The sequence below is a fragment of the Charadrius vociferus genome, unplaced genomic scaffold (assembly GCF_000708025.1).
Source record: "Charadrius vociferus isolate BGI_N301 unplaced genomic scaffold, ASM70802v2 scaffold230, whole genome shotgun sequence".
NCBI lineage: Eukaryota > Metazoa > Chordata > Aves > Charadriiformes > Charadriidae > Charadrius > Charadrius vociferus.
The window spans coordinates 546,123-565,269 of record NW_009646500.1 but is presented as its reverse complement, the minus strand read 5'-3'; the positions used below and the strand labels follow the sequence as shown (position 1 = coordinate 565,269).

The following is a 19,147-nucleotide window of genomic DNA, read 5'->3' as shown; positions in this document are numbered from 1 at the left end:
ATTGCAACCTGGCTGACGTGTCTACGCATGGATGTTTCACATGGAATAATTACCCTAAATATCAGGCCTGCTGACTCAGATGTACATCTTATTTTGAGGGCACAGAACTGTTTTCCTTCGTTAAAAAGATTAACTTTGCATTGTTTGAGGAATAGGCATACTCTAATCCTGTTATTTCTGGATGTGACTGGAAAAATAAACATTACATTAATCCCCAGACCAACATAAACAGAGTTGATGCAATAAATTAGATTCTTTAATTAAAGTTGTGCCACCCAGCTGCTTGCACAGCACAGGTACTTCATTCTACATATCTGAAAGTCCAAAGGCAAACTGATTATTTGGTTGCCTGTGTGGACTTTAGATTGAATATGTATCACCTTCAAGCTTGATTATTTCTAGTATCGCATTTCTCCAAGAAGTTCTTTACAAGACTGACAATCCAGTGTCAGAAGAGATTGCCTGTCAGATGCTAAAATGATTCCTGTACTTTGCTCAAGGAAGATTCTCTTGCCAACTCATCAAAAAGTAAGTTTGTAGGACAAGCCCAAGCCTCCTCCCTTTTCTGTGTATTTATCAAGAGCTCTGCATTTCTAATTCTTTGCCAACAAGATCTTATCACCATCATTCACCATTTGCTTTTCTTACATCACTCACTGCTTTGTGCAGTCAAAGATGGAAAAGAACAAACACAAAGAAACAGGTCTGGGCTGAGCAATATTCAGCATAGCCTTGAAAGTGCTCAACTGACAATAGATATCAAAGGGGTCATTGAAAGGTGCTTAAAGCTTTTTCATCTGCCGCTTAACATTTCATGGACAGAGCAGGTACCTCAGATGGTGAATATTCACCTTCTTCTCTTCTAGAGCTTTCTTTGCAGAACACATGGAGGTGGGCAAAGATGGGAAGGGAGACTGAGTTTCCTCTAAAGCTGATTCATAATAAATGAAAGAAGAGGTCAGTCTTCCACCTCAGAGTCACCACATCAATCGCAATGGAGAATCAGTCTTATGTTGAGGCAGTTGTTACTGCGAGGTGAGGGAGAGACAAGGGGAAGGCAGGGAAAGCTTGTTGCTAACTCTTTACCTCTTTGCATTTCACCTCATTCCTAATTCTTGAACACTGAACCCTAACCATGCCTGGAAGGGTATAAGTGTTCATTTTGGTCTTGGTATAAATAGTGTTACCATTCCCATTTGAAGAACTCTTTCCACAGGCAATAAGGGACAATATTTTCAGGAACACCACGGTAATCTTGCAGCCTCTGTACTTTTTTCAAAAGTGGTAGAGGTGTTTAGGAGCTCAGTTCTCACAGAAAATCAATGGGAATTATGTGCCTGGCCTACTTTGATGGGCTTGTAAATCCCACCAGGTGTCATGCTATGTCTTTAGGCACCTAAATACCTTTGAAATCATGTTGTCAATCACTGCTGACGATGGAGCATAGAATTCAAAGTCCATTGAGTGCTTTGAAACTTTCAGTGCAGGACATATTTGAGCTGCCTTTTGTCTTGTTTCACGAGCAGACTCCCTTAACAGCCAGTCACATGGCAACCATGGGAATTGCTGTACTGTTGTTTGCATCTCTGCTGGATTTTTTTACTTGTCCCTCACTGTGACCCTGTTTTTATTATTCTGTTTTTATCCATTTGGGGAGATACAATTTGATTTTTACTAAATATCCATATCTGACTCTTGATGATTTCTGGAAATATCAATTAGAAAAGCAGGCTTTCCTATTTTACATGGAAGACTGAATACTTAAAGGATGACTACCAGTTGTGTTTAGTTTACAAAGGCTTATAAAAATAATGCAGAAAGGAATTTCTGTTGTTCCAAAGAACATGGCAAGACAGTTGTATACAGCTGACTCTCTACTGCGTTCTTTTTAGCTTATCATGTCTGCCTCTGAGGATATACCTCCATAATGTTCAAGGCTAGAACACACCATCAGGTTATCTAGTCTGACACTTTGTTGTCAGAGACTCCTATATTTCAACTAGGCACCTTTTCAGCTGATGTGTATCTTCCATTAGGTAAACAATCATCTTCTGCAGACATCAGGGAAAGCAATATCCACCCTATGCTGTGGTAGTTTATCATTCTTAGTGTTAAGAACATGTACCTCATTTTCAGTCTGGATTCGGTTAGCTTCAGCTCCCAGTCATTCATTCTTGTTAAACTCTTCCTACTAGATTAAAGGGAGCTATATAGTAGCCAGAATCATCTTTTGTTTGTCTGTTTTTCCCATGAAGGTACTTAGTAGCCACAATAACAAAGACACCTTTTTCTGAAGAGATGAATAGAATAATTTATTCCTCTCTCTGAAGAATATCCTTAATTTGTAAATAACTTGAGTAATGTTTTTCTGTTCTTTCTCTAATTTGGACACTGTATCAACATGCAAGTTCCAGTCTTTCCAGTGCGTTGTACACAGGTGATGTGCAGCCATGGTCTGTGTTTATAATTTCATGGCCGTGTGAAAAAATATCAACCTCAACTTACCATTCACCTTGTCAGTTTTGAATCTACTTTCCAGATGTAAATGTGAGTGGCGATATAACACATGAGGCAGTAGAGAATTGGGCCCTGAGGTTAGAAAGACTATATTTGGGTGTCACAAGAGAATATAACTCTGAGTAATGGGATAAAATTAAGCAAAGGAAAATTTAGGCACACTGGAATTAAATACTTTTTAACTGTGAGATCTATTAGGTTGTAGAATAATATTCAGTGGGAATTGATGGAGGCCTAGTTACTTCAGACATTTAAAACTAAACTGAATAAAGCACTTGAAGATATTCTGTAAGGAATTAGCCTGCATTGCCAGAGGGAAGGATTAGATGACCTAGTAGGTCATTTCCATCTCCACATTCTGTGATTTTGTTGTACAAAGCCCCACAAACAGGAAATTGTTATCAAAGTCAAGAGATGCCACTAAACCCTGTCTGTGTCAGAGAAAGAAGAGTGAACAATATCACCTGCTGGTAACTGTGCAGGAATCCTAATCCAGCATTTCTGTGGGTTAGTAAATACAACCAGTGCTGAGGGCTGGGTGCATAGTTTGTGTCTGAAAGCAGACGCCCCCACTAATGCAAAAATGTCAGGAAACAGCAGGTGAGTTATGAATAAGATCCAGGAGAGGAGGAGTAGGCAAGAAAAAATCACGATGGGCCTAACACGCATAGTAGTGTCATGAGCAAGTCATTAGTCAGGAATGAATCAGCCTGTAGTACAGGAGATGAAACCTGAAGCTCCAGTCAGCCAGCTGGGAAAACTAGATGTTTTTTATAGGCTTTGGTGTATGGGAATTGATTCATATACTATTACCAATTGAGATCATAGTCAAGATGAGACCAGAGCCAGGGTCTTTGCTAAGGGCTGCACAAACACACTGCAAGCTGAGCCATGGCCCCTGCAGAAATGTACAAGTGATGAACAGTCTAGAAGAGAAATCTTTCAAAAGAATATTGATAAGTAACACCCTAGAGAAGAATCACACAGTTCTAAGGTCCATAAATTGATCTTCCTTTTTTTTGTGTGTGTGCGCTTTAACATGGTTTGTTCCTAAATTTGCTATCAACTCATAACGCACCGTGCTCCCTTAATTATTGCTCTTGTACATTCATTTGTCTGCATGAGGAATCACAAGGCAACTCATTGCTTATTATTCTGTTACTTAATTTTTACATTTGTCTCTCCTCCTAATCGCTCTAAACCTAGCTGCAGATAAACATGAATTATAGGTTCCTGTGCTGGATCTGGCTGGGATGGAGTTAATTTTCTTCATAGCAGCCTGTATGGAGCTGTGTTTTGGATTGTGGCTCAAACATTGTTAACACACCAGTGTTTTGGCTATTGCTGAATGAACAGTGCTTACACAGCATCAAGGCTTTACCTTTTTGCCACTCTGCCTGCCCCCACCAAGCTGGGAAGAGGTTGGGAGGGTACACAGCTGGTAGAGCTGTCCCAAATCCACCAAAGGTGTATTCCCTACCACATAATGTCACACTCAGCAATAAAAACTGAGGGCAGAGAAAGAACAGGGGGAAGGGTGGCGTTGCTCAGACAGGCTGGGCATTGGTCTGCTTGTGGGAGGTGGTGAGCGATTGCCATTGCATCCCTTGTTTTTTCCCCTCTTTATTTCACTTATTAAGCTGTCTTTGTCTCAACGCATGAGTTTTCTCTCTTTTGCTCTTCCTGTTCTCTTCCCCATCCTGTTGGTGGGTGGGAAGTGAGCGAGAGGCTGTGTGGGTGTTTAGCTGCTGGCCAGGGTCAAAGCACTGCAGTGTCTCTTTTTTCATTAACAAAAAAAGATTAAGCAAAGAAACAGTCAGAGGGGGTTCTAACCCTCAAAACTCCTACCTTCCACGTGTTTTAGCAGCCACTCTGAAAACAGGCCTGGACAATCAAAAATACAAAATAACACATATACATGCACCCCAGTTCAGCATGAGCCAGCTGAGGTGGGATCCAGAGGAGTGTCGAGCAAGAAGCCCCGGGCACACCACTGGCCCATCTTGCCCATGCTGCCCGGCCGGGGAGGAGGAGTAGGAGCGTCCACGCTAGGACCCAAAAGATGGTGACCCATGCCTGGGCAGGACGAAGCCAGAGGAAACTCTGGTGGAGGTCCATAGCAGTCCTGACATGAAAATTGGTCCTGTTTTACCTCAAACCAGGGCACCACTGCAGGTTTTGCTTGTTCCTCATACTTTGCCTAATAAACCACAAGAAAATTCATGAATAAGCATGTTTTGTTTCCTGTGTGTGACCAGCCACTTTCAAAATACCTTGGGCTCTCTTGGTCGGGCTTCACAACTCCATTTTGCCATTTTAAGCAGCCTAAATTGAGACAGCTTCTATACATCACTGGCCCTTGCAGATCTGACATCGGGGTTCTTCTGAAAGCACCCATCACCCTCCCATCTGCTGACATCTATCATGTGACAACTGTCACATTAGGGAACACGAGACATATGGCAGTGCCCAAGCTGGGCTGCTGAAAGCTGTCAGCACTTCAGTTGTTTCCTAGCTGGAAATACACTCTTGGGAGTGGGCAGAGCAGAGTGAGGAGTTTCAAACCCTGCTCTTGAGAGGCAACAGAGGTGTATTCCTACAAATGTGGGCAAGCACAACCCATTTGCTCATCAGAAAAAGTCTGGGATCAACATTTGGATCCCAGATGAAGTGTTCGATCCATTGCAGATGGATCAACCCAAAGCATTTCAGGCAATGTGGTGTGCATCTACTACTCTAGATCAGTAGGTATGCCAATCATGGTTTTTTTCTAAGTATAAACTTATGTCATAAGGTATATTTTAATTCATTTTTACTTTTCTGGCAGTGATGAAAGTACTGTTGTTCAAAAATGTTTCTTCTGAGAATGGTGTCACATTTGGATGGCATTCTACCGTCTCCCTAACCGTGAAAGCAATAGGATAAGGAGCGTAGGAAAATAAGTAATAGGTTCATCATTTCATGGGCAAACTCTTTAAATATCCACTTTTGAAAGCAAATGACCAAAAAACCAAGCATACATAGCGAAAGTAAAAAAAAAATAATAATTGGCCACCAGGTGTCAGTAGTTGTTCTCTTATTGTAATGGAGGGATTCGTATCAAGACTTCAAGGATAATGGTTGAGCCAAGGAAGTCACAAAATTAAATGGATTTTTTGTTGTTGTTCAGACCAGGAATTTAAAAATGATGAGAGGAATTTTTCTTCCTGTCTGTATAGAGCACAGGAACAAAGAACACACTGTTGGTGTACAAAACAGTCATTTCCCTCCATTTCCTATTAAATAATTGCTTTTTTTTTTTTTTTTTTTTTTTTTTTCAAATTACAAAGACTACCCTTTAAAGCAAAGAAAGTACAATTGATGAAAATGCATCTATAGTCAACCCATGCAAAAAATCACTGGGAGCTGATAGGTCTTGTTTGCTCTTGCTTGATCATCTCCACCTACCTAATACTATAACATCACTCCTTCAAAGCATGATTAAACATACTCTTTCACCCCAACTATGGGATCTCACTGGATGACAGGGTAGCAAGAATAAACTGGTTAACCTGATTTTGTGGCAATCATAAGGTAATGTTTTCAGTTTTTACGTCTAAGATTAGCTTTTATTTTTTCAGGACTGCAGAGTGAGTTCACTTGATTGTTACCGTGACATCATTAAAATGTACCTCAGTGTTAGTAACTTTAAACGCTCAGAGACTTTTCCTATTTAGGAGGCAAAGGTTTACTTTGGCAGCCAGAGATACGTCACCACTCCCCTCATCTGCTAACACTGCCTGCTAACACACTGTGTGAAACATATGACACGGTGTCATGCATAATAGATGTATCTTTATCATGATCATATCTTTATCAATGATCTGGACAAGGGGATCAAGTGCACCCTCAGCAAGTTTGGAGATGACATCAAGTCAGGCAGGAGTGTTGATCTGCTCGAGGGTAGGAAGGCCCTACAGAGGGATCTGGACAGGCTGCATCGATGGGCCTCCAATGGTAGGACACAAGGCCAAGTGCCGGGTGCTACACTTGGGTCACAACAACCCCATGTAGCACTACAGGCTTGGGGAGGAGTGGCTGGAAAGCTACCCCACAGAAAAGGACGCAGAAGTGTTGGTCGACAGCCAACTGAATATGAGCCAGTAGTGTACCCAGGTGGCCAAGAAGGCCAACAACTTCCTGGTTTGTATCAGAAACAGTGCCTCCAGCAGGGCTAGGGAAGTGATTGTCTTCTGTACTTGGCACTGGTGAGGCCCAACCTTGGATATGTGGTCAGTTTTGGGCCCCTCACTACAAGAAAGTTGTTGAGGTGCTGGAGCGTGTCCAAAGAAGAGAACAAAGCTGGTGAAGAGTCTAGGGCACAAGTCCTATGAGGAGCAGCTGAGGGAACTGCAGTTGTTTAGCCTGGAGAAAAGGAGGCTGAGTGGAGACCTTATTGTCCTCTACAACTACCTGAAAGGAGGTTGTGATGAGGTGAAGGTTGGTCTCTTCTCCCAAGTAACAAGCAAAAGGACAAGAGGAAATGGACTCAAGTTGCACCAGAGAAGCCTTAGATTGGATATTAGGAAAAAATTCTTCACCAAAAGAGTTGTCAAGCATTGGAACAGGCTGTCCAGGGAAGTGGTTGAGTCACCATCCCTGGAGGTATTTAAAAGACAGGTAGATGTGGCACCTAGGGACATGGTCTAGTGGGATTTGGCAGTGCTAAGTTAATGGTTGGACTCGATGACCTTAAAGCCCCCTTCCAAAGAAGACAATTCTATGATTCTATGATTCTGTAATAGATGCATACTCAACACTGGATGTGCAATCACTGCAACCTAGCTCCCTGATTTAGATAGGGGCTGCAATGGTCCTTAGTAAGGGCTTGGATGCTCGGTTGGGAGCATGCATGTACCAACACAACAAAATAGAAGTCGGATCATGCTCCCTGATCTGGGGTGAGTGGATCTGCACACCAAGACCTTGGCTTGATTTATCTCTGCTAAGCAGAACTGCTCAGGGAAGTACCTGGGTTTGACACCCTTAAAACTTCTGTCACTGAGGGTCAGAACCTTGGGATCCTTGAACACATGTCCAGCTGATCAGGCTTTATGTTTTTAAGCAAAAATATTTTCTTCCTAAACATCATTTGCATTGGTTGGTGTCCCTGTGTTTTCATCATGGAAATAATGAAAGCATACAAGACTTCAAGATCTTTAGTCCAGCCAGCATTGGTTTGGCATTCAGAAGATATATAAGTGCTGTGGACAACTGGGCTGGGTAACATGTCTATACCTGAATTTGCCTGTGTGGAAAGTGGAGGAAAAGGTACTGACTATCCTAAAGTGGTTCTAAGATTTACCATCAAAAAATGTCGCACAGGACCTAGGCATTTTTATTACCGTTATTATTTGAAATTATGCAGCAGTAACAGGAAAGCAAAATCATCAATGACAACTGAGCAGAGCTTTAGTTAGGAAATGGTGTGATGATCCAGGTTGACATTCTTGTTGCTTCATAAGCTCATTTGTTACCTATGTTATTTGTTGTAAGAACCAAAACACAGTGGGAAAGGAGTTTGCAGCAATCAAACATAAAGACAAAGGCTGCGTGTGAACATCATGAATGTTTAGGAAAGCTGACAGAAGAAGGAGCAGAGAAGCTCCAGGCTGTTGAGATTCTGAGAAAGGGACCATCAGGAAACACTCTGCAAGCAAACTATGAGCGCTTGAAAACACCAAGCTCTGCATATTCATTTTCATGTAGGGTTGGTCACCAAAACTTTAACAGATAGGGTCCACTTTCTCAGTCAGATTACAGGTTGGACTCCTCTGAGCCCATGTGTCCCAGCCACCGGGAGCTTTGGGAGATCCTGGCAAAGACTTGACTCTGCTGAGGCACTGCAAGCCTCCTCACAGGGATTTGTAGATGCAACTCCTTTTTCATCCAGAGTAGCGCTGGATAGACTTTTTTTGTAAAATGTTTTGAAGTGTAGCTATACCAGACCCTTGTGTCTGACAATTATGTTTGTTTAAGCAAGACCTCTGAGTTTGTAACAATGGAATTATCTATTTTTCAGGACAATTAACACAATGTTTTTGTACGAGCTGAAGGTCAGAGGATTAATGTGGTTTTATCTACAATGCATTTTTAAAAGCTAATTAAGAATCATTCAGTTCACTCTGTGCTAAAGACTGAGAACATTTCACATTAGATGACTCTTGCTCCTCTGCAGCAGCAGAAAGAGAGAGAGAGAGAGGAATGGAGGAAGAGAGGAACAGAGAAAGAGTGAGCTGGCATGCAAATAAACAAATACATCACAGGGATGGAGTTAATGAAGAGCCATAAGAAAACTCCATTCTGTTAACACTAAAGATAAAATTGTCTCCTGGACAAAAGGGCTAATCTAAAATATTAATCAGCAAAAATATTCAGTACTTGCAATCACAAGCGTTCCTTGTTAGAGGAAGAGAGATGGAGAGGAACAGAGGGAAGTGCTACCCTCAGAGCATTAGTGTAGAGATGTTTTTGTCACCTAGTGCTTACGGAGCATCTCCTCCTCTCTCTCTCTCTCCTATGCCTGACAGCCTGTACACACCACCATTCCTCGGTGGGGAAAGCCTGGTTAGTGGGCCTCCTGTCAGAGGTGAGTCTTCTGGGAGGAGGTACGCGAGGGAGAGGAGCAGAGGTGGGAGTGGGGTGCTGGGCAGCCGGCTGCTGGCAGAAGTAGCTGCCTGGGTGGGATGGGCGCAGGTGGCGGTGAGGAGGCAGCGTCCCCCACACGCACCTCGGCTTCAGCGACTGCAAAGGTTGGGGGAAGCAAAATGAGACACAAAATCAGAGGCATCCAGCGGTAACGCGAAGGATTTGAGAAGCAGGGCGATGAATTTATTTTTAATGCACTAGCCTCTGCCTAGCCTTTTAATGGGAAAAGCTAAGAAAATTGGAAGCTGTTCCTACGCTCTTGCTTACGGATGCTTATCGACGCTGCTGATTCAAGCGCTCTGAGGTTCATTTGCTGTGTCTGCCCAAAGCATGTAAATACTATCAGACATTGAGGTGCCTCATTTCAAATCTGGGCTATGCACTACTATTCTGTTGATCAAATGTGGCAATTATTTCAGGCTTAAAACCTTTTAGGGATAACAATAGGTGCTGCCAATCAAAGCTAGAAAGTACACATGCATTCAAAGAGCAAGCTGAATGAGGAATAACAGCAACATGTGTAGCTGGAATATATTATGGATTACCATCCTCTTACACAAAGGCTAGTAAACTCTTCAAAATGCAGCAACCTACAGAGCTAATAAAAGGGACAGAAATGTGCGGATGTCTCGGTTTGTCTAATTTGTGTCTTTCTAGCATTGGTAGGATGACTCACTGGATTTAGCAACAGCTTGTGAAGATGAACATATTAATAACTTTATGCTGCATCTCTGCCATAAAATGTAATCTTTTACAATTCTGTATTCTCAAGTGAAATACAAACTTAGAACCAGAATAAAATTAGAGAAGATATTTGAATTTTCAGCTTATATTCTTTTTAGATCTGTGTTTATACATTTAAATATGCAACTTAACTTGGAGAAGAGTATTCCCTTTCATCCCCATCCCTTTGCCAGTGTGCCACTCCCTACCATAAAAGACTGGAGCATATTTAAACATGGGGCTACCAGGATAGTACTCCAAGATATTCTGTGTCATTCTGTGTATTTTTATATTGTACCAAACATAAATTAACATTTTTCTCCCTATCCATAGACACTTGAATAGGAAAGCTTATGTAGATCATGTACAACTCAATGGCAAAGAAGCCAGTTGCATATTGAAATTTGCATATGTAATCCACAATGTTAGTAAATAGTGGTATATTTATCCTCTTTGCTTTTGATAAAATTCAACAGATTTGAATAATTAGATAACAAAGTACAAGGCTGGCCTTAAGGACATAGTAACTATAGTCCTGAATCTTTCAATCCTATTTTAAATCTTTTTCTACGGTTTTAGGCATTACTCTAGTCTACAGAAAGGTTCATCTGAGTACTTGATGGCTTCTAGAATGTTATACACAGTGTTTGACAAAGCAACAAGTAGAACCAGTGTTTCTAGGAACTGAGATGATGACCAAACCATTAGACTGACCATTTTGTTTCTCCTTGATTTTAATGAGACCTGATTTTAATGAGACAGTTTCACAGACTGTGTTAACTTACTGGAGATATGTTTGCATTTTTGCATTAAACATACTTGCAAATTTACTGAAATAACAGGAAAGAAAAGTTACAACAATTTCAGTGTAGACAAGACCCAAATGTTAATTTCTAATCTTATTGAAAAATTTATCTTTTTATGCTAAATAGCATGAAACACAATTGATTAGGTTAAGGACATCTACTAACTTTATTTTTAACTTTTTCAAAAATTATTTTCTGGATGTGGATAAAGCCTCAGAAGAATAACTATTTTGTACAACATTAAGTGGTTTGATATGTTGATGTTTCTATTTAGTACTTAAAATGAGCTGAATTTGTGAAATAATTCATGTAAAAATCTATGCACTCCATTCAGTCTTTCCATGCCACGCACCCTTTGAAACTATTTATGCTCTTGATTGATTTACTGTATAAGAGAAAGCTGTGTTTCTAATGTTTGTGTAAAAATATGCATATGCATAAATATAATATGCATAAAATACTATAAATATATAATATAATGGAAACACATTACACACACATATAAAAGAAATATACTGTGAGCTCACCCTCTCTCTCTCTCTCTCACTCTCTCTCTCTCTGATTCTTAAGTGATCATGAATTACACACACCGCTATCTCAAATGCTTAAAACCTGAAAGTGCTTACACTAAATAGCCAGATATCTACTGCAGAGAAAGACAGACTTCAATTTCTTACCTGCTTTTTTAATTTCAGGGACAGCTGTCTTCTCATGAGCTTTCTCTTTTTTTTCTTCTTTTTCTAAGATTTAATTAAAGAAAGTTATTTGATATGCTAGAACTCTGAATCATACACTCAAATATGCAGTCAGCCAAGTCCTGGTGGACACGCGCTGAAAAAAATGTGACTTATTTGGGAGTTTAGTTCAGATTATTCCTTTATAGCACTTGCACCCAACTAGCCACAGAGCAATCAGCTGAAAATGAAAATTAATCAGTATGCATCGACTATGGATGATTTGGACCCTTAATAATTCATCAAAGGCTAGGCAAAAATCATCAGTGCATGAACGTGGTACCTTTTAGCTTAAGCTCCAGTAGCAATGAGATCATTAAAAAATAATGAATGACATAAATATTTTCCCATGAAAGGAAGACCTTAGTGGATTTTAGATGCTTCCTGGGAATGAATGATCCAATATGTTATTTAGATGGATATCAAGGCTTTGCAGTTTGGTCACTGCAAGTTTTGGTTGTGTTTCCATAAAATAAAAAAATAAATCTACTCCACCTTCAGAAAGTGGTGTACCATGGACTGAGTTTTGTGTATGGCACCATCACTATGTCCTGCTATATATAGGGACTCCGTTAAATTGTTTAACAAGACCATACATAGCCACCAAACAGGACTTTTTATTTGTCAGAAAAAGAGTTTAGAAAATATCAGACACTGAACACATCAGACATCAAATACTGAAGAAGCAGTAACATGTAAAGAGTGACTAAGCAACTAAGAGAAGGACAGTACAGAGCCAGAAGCATAGGATTGACCAAACAAAAAGCAACGGGATTTGAGCCAGCACTGGGAGTAAAAGCTGAATGAGGCCAGTAAGAAACGTTCCTGAACTATACCTTTCTTCTTAGTTTCAGTCGTAGCCCTCTTTACATCAGTCTTTTTCTTTTCCTCTTTTCTCTCTAAAAAAGAAAACAGAAGTTCAGCTGATTACTTTCACATACATATGTATATATATACACACACCCGTATGTATGTATGTATGTTTGGGATGGGAATCCTTGACTAACTGCAATAGGTTCTAGGTTTGATAAGCTGATCACTTATTCAGGAGTTTACTATCCGCAGCTCAGAAATACCGCTTAATACTCAGAGTGAATGTGGTGCTGAGGATAGAACTGGAACCAGTATGTACACCGGATAATTACTTAAATAAGTACTAATTCAAGAAATTATGCCCATTAACCTGGTGTAACTAAGAGTTTATTGTGCTGATTCAGTAGCCATGCACCTGTTCTGCTTCTTTTATAAAATTTGACTGAATGGCAGCAAAACTTGCAAGTGGTACTTGGAAATAAGTGCAGAATACCATGAAAAGCCTGTGTATATAATATATCTTTATAATACCTTTTATGAATTGAACATTTGAAACTGTCATTACGGGACTTCTGTTATTTATGGAGAATTGCAGCTAAAGCATCATCTACAAAAGAACATTTCTTGTTCTTTTAAAAGCATCTGCCTCTATTTTGTCAATTAATTGGACAACAGTAGAAATAAAGATTTTTTTCCTTATTTTACAAAAAGCTGCAACAATTTAATTACTTATTCCATGAATGTTATTAATTAGAAAATTGAGAGTTCAGTAGAGGAAATGAGGAAGCTATAATTCATATTTTTCCTCAGGGAAATGAATCCCCATTTAATGGGGAAGAATACAAAAGTACAAGAGTAGCTAATCTAAATGTTTTTTTTTTTTAACTTCTCATCCACAAAAAGCCAAATTTGTTACCTTCTGTTTGTGCTGTATGGCTTTGTGTGTTGATGTAGTTAGTGGAACTATAGTTTTCTTTTTGTGATGTTTTACTGTTATGAATGTGGATAAGATACCGAGCTTTATTACCGTACAAAATAGCACAAACACAGGACAATAAGCCTTTAAGCAAGAGTCTTTTCTTTACTTGAAAAATATTTAAGGTATAGGAATATTTTCTGAAGCCAGCAGATCCAAGAAGCAAATATGCTATTATCCCTTGCATAAATTAACATGAAGATAAAGGAAAAACGAATAAACTTACTTTTCACTTCTTTAGCTATGACAATAGATTTTTCTTCTGCATGAACAAATATATACAAACAGGCAATGAAAAAAATTAATTGAAATACTGCACAGCATGCTTCCTAAACCAAAGCAAAATATGTGTATGTTTGATAGAAAAATTGCTATTTTCATAAAGTACATGAATTTCACAGTCGGTCCATGGTGGTTTCATAAATAAAGTTATTTTACCTATCGTGGAGGAATATTTACCAATATTCAGGGTCTGCCCAAACCATACTTCTGCTGATTTTCTGACAATAGTGTTTAACATTAAGCATCATCTTGACATGTTCCAGCACTTTCTTGTTTTAAACAAATTTGTTCAACGCATTTCCCTTGTTACTGTCTTGACAAAATGAAGCAGAAAATCTTTGCATACATTTTACAGAATGTTTCTCCCAGTGTTTTGTGTTTAATTCTCCCTGATGAAACCTTGAGTGTACTGGACTTCGAGATACAAATTCTTTTGTGTCGTGAGCGTGCTTTATGATACTCAGGTTTCTTAAGCACGTATAGAGCATCAGAGTAGTGCTCATCCTCCACAAGCTTGTTTGGAGCTTCATTTTCTCGTATATTTTAATACTCTTGTTATTGTCTATCTCTACGCTTCCCAGGATTCTCTCTCTCTCTCTTTGACGTTCTGTTCCAGAGACTCATGCTAGGGACCATGGCTGCCTCCTCAAAACAGAAGACTCTTCAGCCTCAGATTACGCACAAGCTGTTCCGCAGCTCCACTTCCCTGTGCCACCTATGACTTTTCAGTGTTTCATTTCCAAAGGCAATGTACAACTCTTCTAATTTCAAAAATGTGGTTTGATTGTTTGCTTATTCTGCCTGATTTAACCAAAACTGTTAAATACCTCAAGCCTATCAGTTACTGTCAGAAAAAAGCTTCCTTCTAACCGACTGACTGACTTCCACTAGCCTCTCTCTGCTCTTAGTAACTAGAGACTAAAGTGCTGGTGGTGCTTCTGTGAATTCCATTTTTTTCTGAGTGCTTCAGTTATGGTGGAGCTGTTAACAGCTCTGCTTTTCCAGTTAGATTAAGTTCTTTGCTTCTTTATACTTCTGGTGCTAGATGATGCACAGGAATAATCTGTAAGCCCAAGGTTATAGAATCATAGAATGGTTAGGTTGGAAGGGACTTTGAAGATCATGCAGTTCCAACCCCCCTGCCATGGGCAGGGGCACCTTCCACTAGACCAGGTTGCTCAAAGTCCTATCCAATCTGGCCTTCAACACTTCAAGGGATAAGACCTCCACAACTTCCCTGGGCAACTTGTTCCTGTGTCTCACCACACTCATAGTGAAAAATTTCTTCCTAATATCTATTTTAAATCTACCCTTTTCCAGTTTGAAGCCATTCCCCCTCATCCTATTACTACATGCCCTTGTGAAATGTCCTACTCCAGATTTCTTGTAGGCCCCCTTCAGATACTGCAAGGCCACTATAAGCTCTCCCCAGTGCCTTCTCTTCTCCAGGTTGAATACCTCCACCTCTCCCAGCCTGTCTTCATAGGATAGTGGCCCCAGCCTTCTGATCATCTTCGTGGCCCTCCTTTAGACCTGGTCTGACAGGTCCATGTCCTTCTTATGTTGGGGGCTCCAGAGCTGGCGCAACATTCCAGGTGTGGTCTCACAAGAGCGGAGTGGAGGGGCAGAATCACCTCCCTCAACCTGCTGCCCCCGTTTCTTTTGATGCAGCCCAGGATACTGTTGGCCTTCTGGGCTGGGAACACACATTGGTGGGTCATGTTGAGCTTCTTATCAGTCAACACCCCCAAGTCCCTCTCCTCCCAGCTGCTTTCAGTCCATTCTCTGCCGAGCCTGTATTTATGCTTGGGATTGCCCCAACCTAGTTGTAGGACCTTGCACTTGGCCTTTTTGAACTTCATGAGGTTTGCACACGCCCACCTCTCTAGCATTTCCAGGTCTCTCTGGATGGCATCCCTTCCCTCCAGTGTTCTGACCACTCCACACAGCTTGGTGTCATTGGCAAACTTGTTGAGGGTGCACTCAATCCCACTATCCATGTCACCAAAAAAGACATTAAATAGTACCAGTCGCAGTACCAACCCCTGAGGAACACCACTTGCCACTGCTCACCACTTGTACATGGAGCCATTGACCATAACTCTTTGAGTGCAGCCATCCAGTCAATTCCTTATCCACTGAGTGGTCCATCCATCAAATCCATGTCTCTCCAATTTAGAGACCAGGATGTTGTGTGGGACAGTGTCAAATGCTTTGCACAAATTCTTTCCTTATCTACCAGTGCTGTAACACCATCGTAGAAGGCCACCAAATTTGTCAGGCACAATTTGCCCTTAGTGAAGCCATGTTGCCTGCCACCAACTACCTCCTTATTTTCCATGTGCCTTAGCAGAGCTTCCAGGAGGATCTGTTCCATGATCTTGTCAGGCACAGAGATAAGACTGACCAGCCAGTAGTTCCCTGGTCTTCCTTTCAACCAACAAGATTCTCTTTAATCAGACACCATTTCTGCCTTTGAATTTATAGCACTTTGCATGCTTCTCTGGCCCAGGTTCAGAACCATACGTATCTTGAGAACCATGAGCTGAGACACGAAGCTTTGAGAAGTGGAGCTCTGTATGGAGGATGTACAGGAAGTAGCAGGAATTTTTGTGGCAAATAACCTAAAGCACAAGGAGACTACTTCCCTGGCTGCAGAGTTTTTATTGCTAAGTTATTCCACAAGTTAATTCCACTGACATAATTTTCTTCCATCAGGCTCTCAAGTTGCAATACTCAGAGTGTCCAGGGAGTCTAGAGACATCTATATTCGTTATGAGTTTTCTACAGGGTGATTACAGAGAGGTATTAAAGCAATGTGTCCCCTAGTTCCCATTAGTGCTACCCAATGCAAGATATGCACTCTTGGTCAAGTTTGATAAAAACAGTCACAGGGCTTCCATTCACATCTCAGTTGTGCCTGTCCCCATTGATGTTCCTCACAGCTACTACTGACAAAAGTTTATGTAAAGGAAAACGATGGAGTTGGTAAATGGATATTGTAGAAAGAGCTATTTCTGATTTAAGGAAGCAATCCCATTTCTTGAATAAATTTATTTCCTCTCAATTTGAGTAGCTCACATTTAGATTGTTGCATATTAAGTGTATATTGAACACCAGCAAAACCTGTCATTTCTGAAGCACTAAATGCAGTGGGTTTTCTCCAGATATGTACACAGCTGAATTAAGAGGCAGAGCAAATAATTAAATAGGAATTGACACAAGTCTTTTACACTGTAAAATATGAACCCCATCTGTTAGCTGAAAGTACTTACATTTTTTAGCTAAGAACAGTAACGGGACTACAAATGTCCTTGGATCAACTGCATAAAGAGGGATCATAATATGGGCAAACAGTAGGTTACACAAGGAAACACAAGGTGGTTTTGATTGATTCAGGGTTGGCTACAGTATGGAATTCAAGTGCAATTGACTATTAAAAAATCTATTGTTATTGTTACTATTTCGTGATAATGTAATTAATGCTATTGTTTCACTATGAGCACTAGTCCTAAACCACATTTTACGTACAGGGTGTAAGAGATAAGTGTACAAAAAGACCTCGCCTTCAAAAGCCTGCAATGCCTTTACAAGAATGAAAGAGGGATCTATGCCGATGGAAGAGTACAAGATGACAGAATCAGTCAGCAAGACAGCAATGGACGTTGCATTTAGTCAGATTTCTTCTGTAGACTCTATGCAGAAGTGCTTTATGTAGTACAAGGAGGAATCCAACAAGCATAAGTGTGGATTAAAGCAATGATGTGCTACTGAATGAGAAACTCAGGTAAAAAATTTTTCCTGAGGAAAAATATAGAAGCAGCATAGAATAGTTTTCTTGGGAAGTGACTGGAGCAAAGAGAACATTCCTAAACCAAAGAAATCTCTTGGGTGGAATTATTTATTTCTGAGTAAGAGGTGAGGGACCAAGGACACTGGTGGAAAACCACGTGGGATTCAACAAAGACCAAGAAAGAAGTGTTTCAATCTGAACTGCCTTTACCATCTTTGACAATGTCATTGTATTAGTCTCATGAATGACAACTAATTCTTGGACAACAGGGGGAGGGGAGATAACAGAAACATGCAAACAATGCAACACTTGAAAACGGGCTTGGTAAGACCAGTGTGCTTCTGTGCCAGCGCTGAGTGGAATCTAAATTTAGGCATGCATGTGAGTTTCTGGGCATAGTGTCATGGGAATGCTGCCCGGGAACTGGAAAAAGAAGGTGCTTTAAGAGTTTCTTCTCCGTACTGCTCCAGATGCTCCATGTGCTTATGGAAACACTGACTCTGGAAGGAACTGTCAGCTCATCCCATCCCCTCTGAGAAATTGAGGTAAGGAGGGCAGTAAAGTACAGTCACGGTACCTTCTTGTGGAGAGGCATGTGTGTAACAAACACTTACTAGTGGGACTGAATGTCAGAAGTTTAGAGATGTTTTGGTTCAGATAAGCCCTCTAAAGTTCAGATACTTATACAAGGCTTATCTGCATTTATCTAAAACCCCATTGTCAGGAAATCTCAGGAGAAAAGCCCTTGTGAGAGACTTTGGATATTGCCTGGCTTTGTGAAATACTACAACAGCTTTTCTTGCCTACTGATTCTGGTCCTGGCAGAAATAAAGAGCAGCAGAGATATGTGTATACTCACTTACATACAAAAAAGAATAAACCAAATATTAATTTAGCATTTCCTGAGAAACTATATTTCAGACTGAATGCAATAACTTCATTCCAGGTAAAACTTCTTTCCATTTTTCTGCAGGCATCTCTGTAGCCCTTAAGCTGTCACCAGCATAATTTTAAAAGACCATTAAAAAAAAAAAAAGAGTTGTATTTTTAAAATTGTATTTCCACATTAATTTCCTAGGGATTATGGTTGTTCTTCCTTTCTTTTAATTGGTGACTGAAATCCTTTCCCTGTTGAACTCAATGAAAGTTTTGCTGTGGATTTCAGTGGGACCTGGATATCCTTTTAAATAGTAAAATAACTCATTACCGTTCAGTTTTTTATTACATTTCCTTCCCCTTTTCATGTTGTTTAGGGTGGAGATTGACAATGACTGGTCGGTTGCACTTTTGATTCTAAACCATTTCACACACATTCACACAATAAGGACTCTATAGTGTTACAAACATTTTGGAGAAATTAAAAAAAATCAGGAAAATATTTCTGTTTAATTTAGGATGCCATGGAAATCATACTCTTAAATTAAATCTAAATTTCAAGTAAAAATTTACCTCAGCTGTCTCTGAAAAAAAACAGCCTTTCTGAAGTAAAAAAAAATTATCTTTCTGAGGTAAGAGTGTCTTTATTCATCCAGTTATTTTCTCTATGAGAAATAATTCTATCTTGTCTCAGCCAAACTACTGAAAAGTCAAGAATGATCAAAGAAACCTGAATTGTATTAATCTAAAGATCTTAGGCTTGCTTCTTTTCACACACAAACACATATACACATGCACGCACGCACACACTCACATACTCTCACTAACTTACAGGTGAGTGCTTAGGCCAAAATTAAGTGCATTTTTTGGCAAAGCTCTGTTTAAACAACATGATTTCATTTCAGCAGAGTAATGCAATACAATTTGCTCTCCTATTGAG

The 19,147-nt window shown here is 40.1% G+C and overlaps 1 protein-coding gene across 1 annotated transcript in view; it reads right to left on the bottom strand.

The window, feature by feature from the left end:
• The window catches only part of TRDN (triadin), a 140,680-nt gene that overhangs the window by 15,648 nt on the left and 105,885 nt on the right, over positions 1 to 19,147 (bottom strand). The window contains exons 14-15 of the mRNA XM_009883240.1: positions 12,304 to 12,366; positions 11,411 to 11,473 (exon numbers count right to left, since the gene is read on the bottom strand). Of these exons, the coding sequence (XP_009881542.1) occupies positions 11,411 to 11,473; positions 12,304 to 12,366 (126 nt within the window). The remainder of the gene's footprint in view (positions 1 to 11,410; positions 11,474 to 12,303; positions 12,367 to 19,147) is intronic.